This window comes from Dendronephthya gigantea, unplaced genomic scaffold, assembly GCF_004324835.1.
Source record: "Dendronephthya gigantea isolate DGI-Jeju-01 unplaced genomic scaffold, DenGig_1.0 000082F, whole genome shotgun sequence".
Lineage (NCBI taxonomy): Eukaryota > Metazoa > Cnidaria > Anthozoa > Malacalcyonacea > Nephtheidae > Dendronephthya > Dendronephthya gigantea.
Window position 1 is genome coordinate 551,264 of NW_021163092.1, and position 12,994 is coordinate 564,257.

The following is a 12,994-nucleotide window of genomic DNA, read 5'->3' on the forward strand; positions in this document are numbered from 1 at the left end:
ATGAGAGCATATTGCATTGTTTTCTAATGTGTAACGAGTTAAATTGGTTTTAATTGACTGAGAGCTTTTCAAAAATTTCAAGGAAATTTCAAGGAAATTCTACAGCTTGGGCAAGGAAATCTAAGGAAATTTTGACCTAAATTCCAGGAAATTTAAAATATTAGAGTGGAAGCACTGGGAATAACATACCGGGGAGAGTAATTTAGATCATTATTCATTGGATGTCAGGAGGCCTTTGGCCCTACTAGTGAAATAAAAACAAATGAACATATTATGTATGTTTGGAGATAGTTCATTGGTTATTATTAACCGTGGTTATTAGAATCAGTAAAATCAATTCTCCAGATATAAAATTATAAATATGGTTGCTCCATTCCCGTTGGCAAAGCTACTCACTTTGGTCATGCGACAAACCGCAAAGCCAGTAGCCAAGGGTATCAAGTCTTTGGCAAGGAAAAATGCTGTGTTCAGAAAGTATGTTTGCGTTTTGCCAGCACAAAGTAAGTTTTAAACTACGACTTTACCTGATTTATTCATTGATTGGTTAAATATTATTAAATATTGATCATTAATAACATAGGTTATTCTTCAACTCCTGGAATGTTGCAAATATAGCGTATATATTGATCTTTTATTTTGAATCGAAATACCTTTGCTCGTCTGTCAAATCTGCCCATAAACGACAATCCTAACAGGGCAGTCAACTCCTGTATTGTGATAATCATAATCTAATCAAACAAATATTATTACATATTTCAATTTCTCCAAATCAGTATTCAGTAGTTCTCATCATATTAAATGTTAACTTAACTTTGACTTTATGAGCACGTATTCATTGAAGAGGTAAGGAATCCAACAACCACTGACCTGTTTATGTTCGCACTCAATCTTTGAAATAAAATTATAACCCTATATTTATGAGGCGAGCAATTTATGTACCTAGAAATGCAATTTCCCAGGGGGGCCATATTTTCGGAGGGGCCAAATTTCCTGTGACACCGGGTACCCATTAGCTCACCTGTACACAACAGTACGACCCCTCGCCATCCCCAACAGTGACACGTGTCATAGCTACTAGCTGTAGTTCAACATTAGTGCCAAGTGTAAAAACACAGATTAATTACCTGAAAAAACAGAGAAATTGAAATGTAATTTTGAGCATTGAAAGTAAGCTAGCTACCAAATAACATTGCCAAGCAAAGGCATCTCATACCCCATGTACCCCTTGTGTGATGATGGCATTAACTATCAGGATAAAGTGCCTTTGCTGAAAACATACAAGTTATCTGGTGTTTTCAAGGAAATCTATTTATTCACAGATCATGCCAACTGTTTTTAAAGGACTAGTGACATATTCATTGGCAATCAACAGGCACATTTTTCATTTAGAATAATTTTGAAATTTTTGTCTTGTCTTGTTTAGTTTTTGATAAAGTTGTGATGCAACATTTAAATAGACAATTTTTTGTTGGGTGTGAAACCATATTGTATTATATTTGTGTAAACCCCTTCTCATAGTATGTTGTGTAGCACGTGCAAGATTATTCTTTACTTAATTAAGGTTGAGGGGAAAGTGGAGGGCTGAAAATACATCTCGTTGTTCAATGTTACCCATTGCTATAGTGTCATTAATTTATATAGACTTTGGCTATTCAATGGAATTAGACACTTCTTTAGAAAAGAAATCATAGGCACTTTTCTCATTTTGCAAAATGAAACAGGGCATACACTTCCATGTTCTTCCTAATGTTATGTACCCAGGTGTTATTTTTATTCAGCAATAAGTTTTGCAATAGCACTGATGTTAGAGTTGGAAAAAAGAATTGATCTCGATAATAAATCCCAGTAACCAGCATACAGTATTACTATATGTAAAATGTACTACATAATATTATCATTATAAAAATGCACAGTATATCAGTGCATATTAATTACCAAAAAACTATATGCACCAACGGAAAATTACATTGAACACACAAATAAGGAATCTCACAGCTATTTATAAAAATTTTCGCAGACAATTTTTTTTGTGTCTCGAACTTAATGTCCACATGCATTCAAATGCAGGGTTCTACCAGAGTGATACGTACAGCTGTAGCAGATTTTAATTTTCCCTAAAATATGTGCTAGACATGTGTATTGGTAAGTAAATTGATTTTAAATGTCATTTTAAGTTTGGAAAAAAAACAGTAAAGGACTTTCATGCACAGATGTTACTGCGCTGTGCATGCTGTTGCCTATATTGTTAACATGTTTCATAGATAGTCAATAACTTGGTATTGTTGTGTTGTGTTCACAGATATCATTATCTGTCCCATAGCTAAGTTAAATGGAACATTCAGATATATAATGGCTACTATAAAAGAAGTACAATGGCTGTGAATGTGCAGGTCTGTGAATGTGCAGGTCTGTGTGACCTTATAATGCCCCTGTGTTCCTATCCATATTTGTACTCTATTGTCAAATTTCCAGAAAATTATTTGAAAGGTAACTGGCTTTTGAAGATAGTAAAATAAGAGAGGTAGGAAATTAGTTATAACACACATTTTTCACTTTCCCTCGATCTGCAATCCCCCCTGGCACCCGGGCCTGCCTCCTATTATTTGGCCTTGTGCCTCAAAATTCCCTCGAAAGGCTCTGGCATGAACCCAAAGTTAGGCTGTCTATTGCATCCCATTTGTTTTTTTAATTTAGCCTACCACTGGATGGAAATGAGCGTTAAGATGAGATTTCTTGGCCACAAAGGGATCCCAGAGATTAAGCCCTTAAACGAACGCAGTGCGGTTGAATTGGGTGCAGAAGCTTTAGGTGAAGCTATAGTTCTCAGCATTTGCATGGCGCTCATTTGTGTCGAGTATCGTCGTGGGAAGCTGAAAGAGGCGAAGAAAGAACAGGCTCGGCTAGACGAGAACGCCTCGTTAAAACGCCAAGTCCAAGACTTAGGACTCAAAATCGATACTCTTGCAGCCGAGTTTACAGGAAACATGAACAAGTCTAGTTTGCAAACGTTAGACAATGTCAATGCTCAACAAAAGAAATAGCTAATGAATTTTCACCGAAAATGTGAGTAACTAGAGAGGAAAATACCCCGAATTGGGGTGGGGGGAAGGGTACTGTACTTTACTTGTACTTAACTGTACTTTATTCGATTATTTTCTTTGCTATTTACATGTTTGACAAGTAGCCGAATTTATATAAGAGAAGGGAACTCGTCGGAGACGGAAAACTCGTCTTAAATCAGACCAGTTTCTGAAATATCAACACGGTCATGCTTCATGGACGGAAAAGGCCGCTGGAAAAGTGAGAGAAAATAAACAAATTGTTATCGTATAATTATTAAGATACCTTTTTTAGCATTATCCATCATGAGAGGGTTTTTACTATCACTTTCCCGTCTAAAGATGAGTTTCTTTTCCCCATAGCTAATATGAATTCGGCTATTTTGTTTGCCTAAAAAAGCTTTAGTCTGCTGGGATTGCAGATATAAAGCACGAAAAAATACACAGCATGAAATTGAAAAGTTATTGAGCAAGATAAAGCTACCAGTGACGTGTGCCTTTCAAAAAAGGCAGAGTGTCAGAAAATGTATTTTTAATTAAATTGGGCCAGGATCAACCATCACTCTTTTCTATAGGAGAGTGACGCTCGACCCTACATGGCCTGATCATTTTGTATGATTCAGTGACTGTCGGGGCTATTCACAAAGAAAACTCAAGCGAAGAACAAGAGGGGAGTCAACTTCGTATCCAGGGTTTGGAGGGAAGTGGGTGTTATTCCGGACATATTTATTTGTTCGAATTCAGGCCTTTGCGTCACTCCCAGTGACTTCTTAAATGTAGACATTCATATCCTTTCTTTGGACATGATGAGTGTCCAGAAGGAGGGGGTCTAAACATGCGAGCTTCGCGAGTTACCCTGTGAAGTGGTGAATGAGAAATATCTTTGTGAATGGTCCCTTATCACCTTTTCTCCAACGCCCTGCATATACACACGGTCCATAAGACGAAGCTATAGTATAGGTATTTATTAAAATTTGGCAAATTACTCTTTGTTTATCAAATAGTGGTCGGTTTATAAGGTGTAAACTGAGGTGCCCACCCTCAAGAATCAAATTCGTCCTGTTTTACCAGCGACAAATAAATTTGAAGGGTTCTGTATGTGGTAACGCTTACCCAGCATCCACCTAAGGTTAAAGCTGGCGCTTAGTATCCAGTTTGTATCTTGCTCATGCCATCCTGATGTGTGCAGAAACTTTTTGATGCGGGTGCAAAGTTCCTGCACACACCAGGATGGCGTAGAAATTTTGTCTGAAAAATTTCGGGCACAAAAACATACAAAGACTGAGACTTCTGCTGGTAGTGTCTATTCTGTGTCAATACATACACGGCTGAAAACTCTGATCCTAAGGTTTATTAGCGTGGAACAATGTTGTGCTGCCATTATTGTTCACACTTGTCAACAACATTGAACAATATTGTTGAAAATGAATCGGGTGTGACAATATTGTTCAATGTTGATAACAACTCCAGACAATGTGGGCAGCACAACATTGTTCCATCCGGTTCATATCAGTATTGTATCAACCTGATCGTTTTTAGGCGTGTACGTAAGCGGTTTTGAACGAATGAACTGCGAACATTTTTCTTACAGCTCCGTAATTTTGCTAGAGGTTTCTCTAAAGGTTTGACCTGCACTTTTGCACCAGGGCTCTCCTCCGCAGAGGCTTTTGTGTAAAGGCTCGTTTACACTTGCGATTTTTGCTGCGATTTTATGTGTGCGATTTACCGTTCTTTTGATAGATGAGAACGAGTAATTAGTTACGAATGCTCTGATGAATAAAAGCTTTTATTTAATCACTACTCGTTCACATCTATCAAAAGAAGAAAATCGCACATAAAATCGCAGCTCCCCCCCTCATTGCCCAGTAAGTGGATTGGAATTTAGGCCCCGTTTATCTCCTTTGGATCGGAACGGACAGGAAAATTTCCTTTGTCGGTGAGTTTTCAGACGGCGTTTATACAAAGGAAACTTTCGTGTCCTGTCCGATTCAAAGGAGATTTTTCCTGAGTGGAAACTAGCCTTTACACTCTATCGAATTACTTTCCATACTGAATTAATAGACCTTTTGCATTATAGACTTTGACACAATACATCACTCTACATACTTTTCACTCCGAAGTATGTTGTAAGTCCTTAGAAACAACGATGTTTTTTGTTATAATACAAATTTCACGCCAAAATTTGTTTTGTACTGGATTGGTCTGTTTACACTGCTCGGGTACATACAAAAGCGGAGTGATTACAGTGGTGTAGTGTGAATAACAGCCCAACCCGGTGTCCCAGGAAATTTGGCCCCCCCAAAATTTGGCCCCCCCGGGCCATATTTCCTAGGAAATTTGGCCCCCTCGAAAACAATATACTTTATTGCTATGAGTTCGAGAATCGCGAAGCTTCTAAAAGCAAGATCGTAAATGTTTGTTTGTATTCATACTTAGTTTGCTTCATTTATTTGTGTAAAACCTTTTCATCTCGGCGAAGAGCTAAGACGAATATTGTTAATGTGCACGTGGCTAACTTCTAGGATTATCATAACATTACTAGGGGCTTTAATCGAGAAATAAATAAATAAGTGGTAATTTCCTAAAACAACCTTTCCTATGTATGTATAACCGCTAAGCCTATAATTTATAGCCTTTATAAGGTCGCCAAATTAAGAATTTCTGGGGAGGACAAATCACGTATTTCACAGTTCGGAAATTTGGTCCGCCTCGATAACATACTTTATACTCTCAATATATATATAAAATATAATAGTTTTGAAATCGCGAACTTTTGACTCAGTATTCAACAAGTTTCTGAACCTAATATGAAATTCGTTAGAACTAGAATAACAACCATGCATACTTTAGCAACCGATGACAACATGCGTTGGCGAAAGTGTTAATATGCATGCGGCTAACATTTAGGGATTAATACAAATTTGCATAAAAACGTTTAAAAACAATCGGCAAACACAAAAACAAGGTTACATGCACCATACAAAATCCGTCAGTGCTGTTTGTAAGTTGTAACTCAAACAAGAGTACAGCTAGATAGACTTTTATAAACTTAAAACTTTTATACACCTAACAGTTCTCTAGCTCTAAAATGGTAAGGTAAACTATGTTTTTTAGAGGGGGGCCAAATTTCCGAAGGGGGGGCCAAATTTCCTAGGATATTTGGCCCGGGGGGGCCATTCAATACCTTCATTCAATACTCACAAACCACATACATACACCCTTTCGATTTATGTCTTTGGGCCGGGTGCTTTTTACTCGTGAGCCAATCGGCACTGAAACACTCACTGAAAACGTGAACGTTCGTGACGTATGATTGAAAATGTGTTTTACCATAGACAATTTTACAAATATGCGGTCGCTAGAGCACATATCGTGATTTTTTAGCAAAGTTCGACTGTTCGAGTCGAAAATGGGTTATAATTTAAAATTCGATGATTCAACCGCAACAAAGTTGACAAAATTATCATATTTCAACAAACAAAGTATGCATGGATCCGGTGAATCCATTGAGATAGGAATCCCTTTCCCACGAATATTCCGTGTTTAAAATCCTGGTTACGTAAATATGTTATTATAAGGAACTGATACAATGACGCACCATGCGAGTCAACCGAACACTGTTTGCTGGGCTGCTCAATGATAAAATTTTATCAAAACTTAAATCAAAAGTAAAGCCCCAAAGAGGCCTCTGTGAAGAAGAGGAACATAATTAGATGACGTCACAAACATTCTTACTCTAAGCCGAAACGGAAATTCAGTATCTATCGTAAAATTAGTAAAAACGCAGACTCATAATTTCATAACGAATTCTATATGCATTGAGTGTCCCAGTATTATATTTCGTGACAGTGACGATTTTTCATCTGCCAATATTCACTTGCAGCGAGGGCTCGAATTTACTTATGTGGGAGTTCTATAATATGCGAAAATTGTCATTTCACTCTTCCCCATGAGGTCTTTCATGAATAAGTTATTACGGACTAAAGCATAAAATCAAAATTACCCCCAAAGCTATAACGAAGTTCTTCGGGATTTTTTTTACGTGGGCACATTGCCAGGTGTTTTTCCCTGCGATATGACGGAAGTAACGAAACAATGCCTTGGAAACTGACCAATCGCAGGCCTTCTTTAACAAAACATGAAAGTGGTGTGACAATGGCCTGATGATTGTGGACTCTGGCTTTAATGCTTGTCGAAATGTGAATTTCGAGTACGGGAGACGAACCATTGGTTCAATTTTATAAAGGTTTTTCAATACCGATGCGTGGGAGACGTTTACAGTTGTCACTGAAGCCAGTCCGCGTTTCCACTGAATGTATTTCGAGACGTCTGTGATTTGAAACCGTGAAGCGTTTTTACGCAACTTTGACAGGGGTTTATTCGTGTTACAAATATATAAAATATATTTGAGTATCGAATATACAGTTCATTGAACAATGGGCTGGGAGGACAACGCCGTGTTTTATTTCGTATTCGCTTCCTTGACGTTTTTCGTATGGATGGACATGAGCTTCTTTGGCGAGATGCAAGAACAAGGTTTGATTGCGAACTCGACGGAGGCGAAAGCAGCAAATTCAAGGTTTCCCGTCAAATCTGTGAAACTGCGAATGCAAGACCACATAAGCCACTACGTTTGGTTGCCTTTATCTGAGCATGTCGACGCTAAATACAAGATCTCGAAGTTGTCGTGGGTAAGTCCGAACCTTATAAGCGGCCTACATCTTATTGTGGCAATCATTTCAGGCAGGTTAATGTACGAAAGAAACATTTGGATCCGACGATTGGGTTGTATCGTATTCGAATTTCGATGCTTCTTGGACGTTTTCGACGGCGTGGTTTATAGGGCACAATCGAACATGAAGACGTCGTTTGTGAACGGTTGGGGAACGTATGGGTATTTTATAGACGCTGCGGCCGATTTTATAGGCTGTATTCTTGTGCTGGTCTCTTGTATTTTGTATTTTTTGAGGTGTCCTCCTGTTAAACGCAAGGAGTACCCGAACGACGACGCTGAAATGGCGTTAATGATTGACTATTACGGCAAGTCAAACAGTCAGTACAAGGAGAAAGTAATTGTATTCTATGAAAGCAAAAAGAAAATATTAATAATGATGCTCGCTTATGGGATACAAATATCGGCCCGGTCAGGCTTTTGGGATCATTTTCTACACGAATATCATACGCTGCTCGAAGTGAAATCCGATGCCATCTCACCGGTAAGTGCATCACTTCGAAAACATGAAAATATTTTTCATAGTCGCAATGTTTTGTAAATTAATAGCTTTATTAAACGTTTGGCTTCCTTGTGAGCAAAGTACACAAAGTCCCCTACAGACGAGCCATTGTCTGCTTTCGTTTCACAGTTCCCTTTAACATTTGAATTTCAAATTTTTCAAAAGACTATTTATACCTATGCCGGTTGTAACAATACGGCTTATTTACAGATCTACTGTACAAATATTCCGCTTACTGCCAGACCAGAAGTCTAACTAGCTATTATTTGTCTGCAGTTTATAAATCTGAGCCGAGTCACAGCTGAATTTGTTCGATAAAAGCGCGCAACTACAGTTGAATCAAATGAGTTGGTATGAATAATTTATGGTTGTAATAGAACAATGTTTTTACGAATACTGTTGCTAATTATTACCCCTTAGCATGTTGGCCGAAAGTGAAGTAGCAAATCTTTGTCACCTTTGAATACAGTTTGCAAAGCTAGAACATACAACTAACCATATTGTGTTTGGCTAAGGTATTTGGCTTTGGTTTAAGCTAGAACATATTTAAATTACTCAGATCTATTCTTAATTGCCATGAGTCCATGACCACTTATAAAATATACATGCAAATTATCAATGCTGCCGGGTTTCCCAGCTGGCCAACCATATATGTATACATCCTAGACATTTGGTGTGTGTGACATTTCAGTTTTAGTATTGTGATATGCAAAAGTTTCTGAACATTGTATATATTGCACTTGAGAAGTGCATCTGTGTTTATGAATTACAAGTGATTATTTTTAATTCATGCATGTTTTAATTTCAACTTTTGACCTTTTCAAAGCAGTATATACTGTTTTTCACACACATACTTAATGGTAGACCCGGTATATGTCTAGAATCAAATGTGGTATAACAACTGCCTAAAATAGACAAAACACTTCTTGATGTTTTGACCTGATGGCCTTTGTCAGGAGAGTTAGTATGACCTCTTACTCCTGACAAAGGCCCTCAGGTCGAAACGAGAAGTGTTTTGTCTATTTTAGTCAGTTGTCATACCACCTTTGATGCTAAGTTGTTTGAAGATGCTGCCACGCTACTCCCTGGTTATACAGGTATATGTCTAGGTTAACAAAATTGGCCTTCTGAGCTAAAAACATTATGTTTTGTGAGTTAACAGTTTTAATGTTTTACCACAAATTATCTGTAATATTAACCTCACTGGAGACAAATTTTGTTTATTTAGTTGCAATTAGAGGGTACCTAAATTTCAATGTTAGGAAGAACATTAACACATTCAATGCAACTTTTCACATTGATGTTTTTCACTCCCTTAACATTAAAAGCCTTTGTTAAGAAAAGGGCTCACTTCTTTAGTACATTTCTTCACAGTATCTTTTTCCTTTATAGGTATTACAAGCTGAAGCATTAAGTTTCCACAGTACCTGGGCAGTGTTGTGGCTGTGGAAGTTGTGTGCAGCAGACATTTTCTTAGAGCTCACTATTGTAGCAATATTTTTTGACAAGTTTTGGGTGAGTACCACATTTACAGTACAACTGTGTGTATATCTAAAGTATATCTTCATCGGTGGTCTGTCTATTTTTCTGCCTGTCTGCATATGGACTCTGATAAGGGATCTTGCCAGGCCCTGTTGCCACTTGCCCAAGTATTAATCTGATTAATATTTGATGTCACTATATACTTAATTGCATGGATTAAGACTATGTGCACACGGTAACGTTTTCGAGCGTTTTCATTTTCGTTTTCATGCCAAAACGGTTTCAAACATCGTCAAAAAACAATAGAAGTTGAAGCTAATTTAACATATTGAGAATATTTTCCTTTGGATAGTGTGGACAGGGCGTCAAAGCGATAGACTAGATAAAAACGATTTTGAAAACGCGCGAAAACGACGCTCGTGTGCACATAGCCTAAGTTTGACTCAGACATGATGGCATCTGCTTTAGAATTTTTATCTACATACATTGTATGCTTTTCCATCACTTGATTTTATGGTCTATAATAATATAATTAAAGCAATTTCATTTGTCAATGTCAAATATATCATGCCACTATGTAGGCAGAAAGGTTGCATATCTGTAATTAAAACTACAGCGATACAAGTGAGCATGAATGTGGTAAATATGGTCACCCATACTATGGCTACCAATTTTAATGATAACCATTTTGATAAAAGTATTGTACACATTCTTGTGTTTCAAAAATGTTCATATTGCTTTCCTAGAGATGGGTTGTTCTTGTAAATTACGTTGGTCCTGCAACTTTAGCAATAACTGTTGTGCTTTCCCAAATGCATGTTATCATGGTAAGTAGGAATACTGCAGATGTTTCAAATACCTAGCTAGCATATGTTTAGGACATATGACAGGATACTTTGAATAGCATGTGCTAAATTAACTAAAAACTTTTCTAATGTGAAGGTTTTTCCCAAACGAAGGTTTTTAGCAGTTGTGGGTTATCCTTTATGCTATTGTTTTCGCTAGACCACTTAATTCTAGGGATTCATGTTTATGTGGCATAGGAACACTAGGAGTAGTGTACAAAAGAAATCAACCACGCACAAGGTTAATAAATGAATATACACCCAGCTCCAATTAGACTTCTAGCTACAGTGCTCTGAGCATAAGCAGGGCTCAAAATAACGGCCGGTCAACGGACAATGACCGGCCAAGAATGCTTGTTGACCGGTCATTGTCTTACTATGCCGGTCATTTTGACCGGCCAAGTTTTCACGTCTTTCGGAAAAATTAACTAATCAGTGTTCTTTTCAGTGCTGTTAAAGGAAGACTAGATTTCTTGTCGAAAATGCAATTATTGTACGCAAAAAAAGACCTAAATCAATTTATGCATATGCGGAAAAACAGTGTTCGTTCTTGGCCTTTATGCAAGGCAATAGTGAATAGTGTTATGTCTACCTCATTTATGTAATTCAAGTCTATTTTTATAAGTTTGTTTGATAATCTTATTTACTCATTACCATCCCTATAACCGATGGAGATGTTCAGTTGAGTTTTTCTTGTACGTGCAAGTTATTACTAATAGATTCATCCATCCACGATATTCATGTGTGTTTTGTGCCAACGTTTTCAAACGATAATTCTAATGATTTTACCGATAGCACTATAGAAAGGCGATGCACGAAACGTCTCGAGCATTTAAAATGTCAAAAATAAGAATCTGTACGACTGAAAACATTTTTTGTTCTTGTTTTTATTTTATATTATTTGTATTAGTGACCGGTCAAAAACCGATTTTGACCGAGCTAAAATAAATTTGACCGGTCATTTTGACCGCTGATATTTCAACTGTTATTTTGAGCCCTGCATAAGGGTAAAGCAGCATAAGTTTTATTAGTAGCATTAACCTTTGACACTGATTGTGGTCATTTTAGGAAAGGTTCTTCTTAATTTGTGTGCCCTTTTAAAACTGGAGATTTGTGACTAAATCAATGCTTTTATATCCTAGGTGCGACAATACCTTGGTGTATAATTTAGAGATACTGTATCAATCATATGAAATTTTACCTTCCAACAAACGTCAATGTTTGTAAATAGTATTTTTATTTATTGTGCATATGGGCAGTTTGATTCCAAAATAGTTCAGGCTTTATGTTAAAATATCTGTCAGACTTATCTAAACTCTATAATGCTGTACACTACGGGATTCAAGAAAATAGTACAACATTTGACAAAGCCTGAAAATGGCCTGCCTAATCAGTGGTTTTACACAGTCGGTAGTTTGTAACAAAATATTACGGTCAGAGGGCAGGGTCATATGCAGAATTTTTGAGCTTGGGGCAGTTATGTTCCTTTGGTGGGAAAATATCTTGAAAGAAAGAGAATATTTTGACTGTTGTGTGGACACAAAACCTAGGGTTCACCAGTCCAATGCTCTACTGATGGGTGCTGCCCAACCAAGGTTAAGGTAGCCAACCTTGGTTGACATACATCATACATGGTAGTCACTTTTGATAGCCTGTGTTATACATTAGAAGGACCTTGTTTTTGTTGTTTGAATATTGTTGAAATACCACAGTTCAATAAAAATGGGTTCAATGAAAAAATTTAAGGTTGGATCATAGCTATTCTATATAGCTACAAGAGAATGATTTTATCAACAATCACATGTTGTACCTAACGGTTCGAATAACTTGAAGTTCCTACAATTAGACATTTCTGGTCCCCAGTCAGCCCCTTGCCCCATCGGCACTATTCATCAACAGCGGATTCAGGTAAGTCAGAATAAATTACACAGCCTAATTTCCAATTCAAACAGCTTAATGATAATTCTATGGATTTATATTCAAATTATGAAGTATATTTTTACTTAAGAATCCAAAACTATAATTGCAATTTAGAACTACATGTATAGTAATTTATTCTGACTTGCTCATTTATTCTGTCTTAATAATGCATATGACCCGCCAGCATATAATTAATATTGTTATAGTGCTTCTCTGAGGTGTGCTATCACAATGGTGTCCATAGTCTCTGACTTACCCTGTATATGCGACTGCCCTTCATCCAGCCAATATCTTGGCAGTGGCGTAGCCTGCCTGACAATTTAGTCATGCTATGCTAATATTTTGGTGTCCATTGACTGTGAAAACAATGCATTTCTAAAGAAATTAATTATGGTAATACGTAACTTAAAATTTGCATAGCATGACTATATCATCAAGCTGGCTACGCCACTGT

General features: G+C 37.2%; 2 protein-coding genes across 2 annotated transcripts; both read left to right on the plus strand.

Moving 5' to 3' along the window:
• The first annotated feature begins 194 nt into the window (after positions 1 to 194).
• Positions 195 to 3,174, plus strand: LOC114532963 (optic atrophy 3 protein homolog). Its single transcript, XM_028554548.1, has 2 exons — positions 195 to 500; positions 2,695 to 3,174. Exons 1-2 carry the CDS (start codon positions 362 to 364, stop codon positions 3,039 to 3,041), a joined length of 486 nt encoding a protein of 161 aa, XP_028410349.1. The 5' UTR covers positions 195 to 361; the 3' UTR covers positions 3,042 to 3,174.
• Positions 3,175 to 6,269: 3,095 nt separating this feature from the next.
• On the plus strand, positions 6,270 to 12,927 carry LOC114532928 (ceramide phosphoethanolamine synthase-like). Its single transcript, XM_028554514.1, has 4 exons — positions 6,270 to 8,275; positions 9,686 to 9,808; positions 10,522 to 10,602; positions 11,763 to 12,927. The coding sequence occupies exons 1-4, from the start codon at positions 7,496 to 7,498 to the stop codon at positions 11,784 to 11,786; spliced, it is 1,008 nt and encodes a 335-aa protein (XP_028410315.1). The 5' UTR covers positions 6,270 to 7,495; the 3' UTR covers positions 11,787 to 12,927.
• The last annotated feature ends 67 nt before the right edge of the window (positions 12,928 to 12,994 follow it).

What these genes read in the sequence shown, in the direction of transcription:
- LOC114532928 (XM_028554514.1), top strand. Translation starts at nt 7,496, where the DNA reads ATGGGCTGGGAGGACAACGCCGTGTTTTATTTCGTATTCGCTTCCTTG. An exon ending in AATCCGATGCCATCTCACCG is followed by an intron (nt 8,276 to 9,685) that starts GTAAGTGCATCA and finishes TTTCCTTTATAG; the next exon opens with GTATTACAAGCTGAAGCATT. An exon ending in TATTTTTTGACAAGTTTTGG is followed by an intron (nt 9,809 to 10,521) that starts GTGAGTACCACA and finishes TTGCTTTCCTAG; the next exon opens with AGATGGGTTGTTCTTGTAAA.
- LOC114532963 (XM_028554548.1), top strand. Translation starts at nt 362, where the DNA reads ATGGTTGCTCCATTCCCGTTGGCAAAGCTACTCACTTTGGTCATGCGA. An exon ending in TTGCGTTTTGCCAGCACAAA is followed by an intron (nt 501 to 2,694) that starts GTAAGTTTTAAA and finishes TTTTTAATTTAG; the next exon opens with CCTACCACTGGATGGAAATG.